A 1,679-nucleotide genomic window follows, 5' to 3' on the forward strand; every position below is an offset into this window, starting at 1 on the left:
CCGAGGAACGCATCGGTGCTGAGCAAGAGTTCATCCAGTCTGGAGACGTGCCTCCGGCTCCTCCGCCTTCGCTGACTCCTTCGGTCGAGATGATGATGGGCACTGACACCGCCGTCGCTGTCACCATGGCTGTCCCCGGTGTGACCTCGGCTAATGTTGGTGGATCGTCTTCTTCCTCGAGCCTGAACTACCACAGTGGCAATACTAGCCCTGACTACCTAACCAACGTTCACCACGCTAATGGAAGAGTTGGACGTGGGGAGGGGGGCGAGACAGGAGGTTCCACTTGCAGTAAGTCCTTCTGCTACCTGTGAACAGCGCTATTGGTTTTGGAAGTTGTCCTGCTTTTTAGGTTATCCATTTTATATGCCGTCCCCTGTTCTAGAAAGCGAGGAGGAAGAAGACGAAGAATGTGACGTGAACAAATACAACAATGACTAATACCGATTATTGAAAAGCTGTGAAAAGAATGAAGCCTAATTAACGGGTCGTTATTGACCAATCTCTACTGCGCTCGCCAAAGCGTCTGCTCTAGCACCATGATGGTGTACCTTTTTCCATTATGTTTGTTCGTCGCCGTCTCAAAGCGCCTATCGCCTATCATCATCATCCTTGATTATTATTGACAAGAACGATTATATCAGTATCGCGCTCTCGGCGTTCCTATTGGAAGCCGTTTTGTTTGTCGAATACTGCTAATGCTATTCTTTGTGGTAACGCAGAAGCGTCTATCAGTGTAGTATCAAAAAACTGATCTGTAAATTCAAAATGATGCGCTACTTAGTGCATTTGGGGTAGTTGCATGACTTTCATAATATTATTGACGATTGGACGGCTTATGATTTTTATTTTAAAAGGAGGCGGAAGTCAAGCGTCCCCATTTTTAAAGAGGCCAAGTACACTGTATTTATGGTAACGAATGATGATGATGATTAATATGATTTATGTAATGATGATAGTAGTGCTGTCGATTATTATGATAATTGACGTAGTGTAATGGACGGTTATGATTTTTAATGATCCCTCTGGACCCTGTGCGGACTACTGAGGTTGATGCATGCCCGTTATAATGATGATGATGATACCACTGTGGTGGTGACTATCACTTTCTGTTGTGTTGCCGATACGTCGACAGTGGAGAAAGTGGGCACCTACGGGTTTGAGAAACTTGAGTGTTGCGAGGACTGATTAAATGGCTCCTCCACCTCTTCATGGGCTACAGTTGAAGTCCTTATCGACCGAGTCATTGCTAGGACCCGACACTAGTGATGAGGAGTAGGTCTTCACATGCTGTTCTTGTGTTAATTGTGGTCTATAGTAGAGAGAGCAGCGATCACAAACCGATGGCCTCAACCTTGCAGCGGTCCAAAGCAAGAACAGCATCAACTGTTGGTAGCATATCAGCCAACGGTGAGCACCTCTCCATCTGTCAATTCAGCAGTTGTGCCTTGCAGGAAACGACTCGGGTTTCAGGGAGGCTCTGGCTAGTTTGCAAAGAGCGATAGAGGAGAATACGGATTTGATGTCAACACAGTTGCGGCCGAATTCGAGGAGAAGTGGGTTCGGCTGAAATCTTGTAGAGTACTGTTGGTTTGTTGGCAGGCTCTATAGGAAGCCCTCGAGTACAGCCTAGCGCCGACCAGCAAGCTGAGTTGCTTGTTGAGAAGTATAAGGAGCGG

General features: G+C 46.7%; 1 protein-coding gene across 1 annotated transcript; it reads left to right on the forward strand.

Moving 5' to 3' along the window:
* Nucleotides 1–95: 95 nt before the first annotated feature.
* On the forward strand, nt 96–441 carry Pmar_PMAR018266 (hypothetical protein; the record flags this gene model as incomplete). The annotated part of the gene is made up of 2 exons (XM_002765823.1): nt 96–291; nt 353–441. 2 exons carry the CDS (start codon nt 96–98, stop codon nt 439–441), a joined length of 285 nt encoding a protein of 94 aa, XP_002765869.1.
* Between the last annotated feature and the right edge of the window lie 1,238 nt (nt 442–1,679).

The sequence above is a fragment of the Perkinsus marinus genome (assembly GCF_000006405.1).
Source record: "Perkinsus marinus ATCC 50983 genomic scaffold scf_1104296974550, whole genome shotgun sequence".
Taxonomy (NCBI): domain Eukaryota; phylum Perkinsozoa; order Perkinsida; family Perkinsidae; genus Perkinsus; species Perkinsus marinus.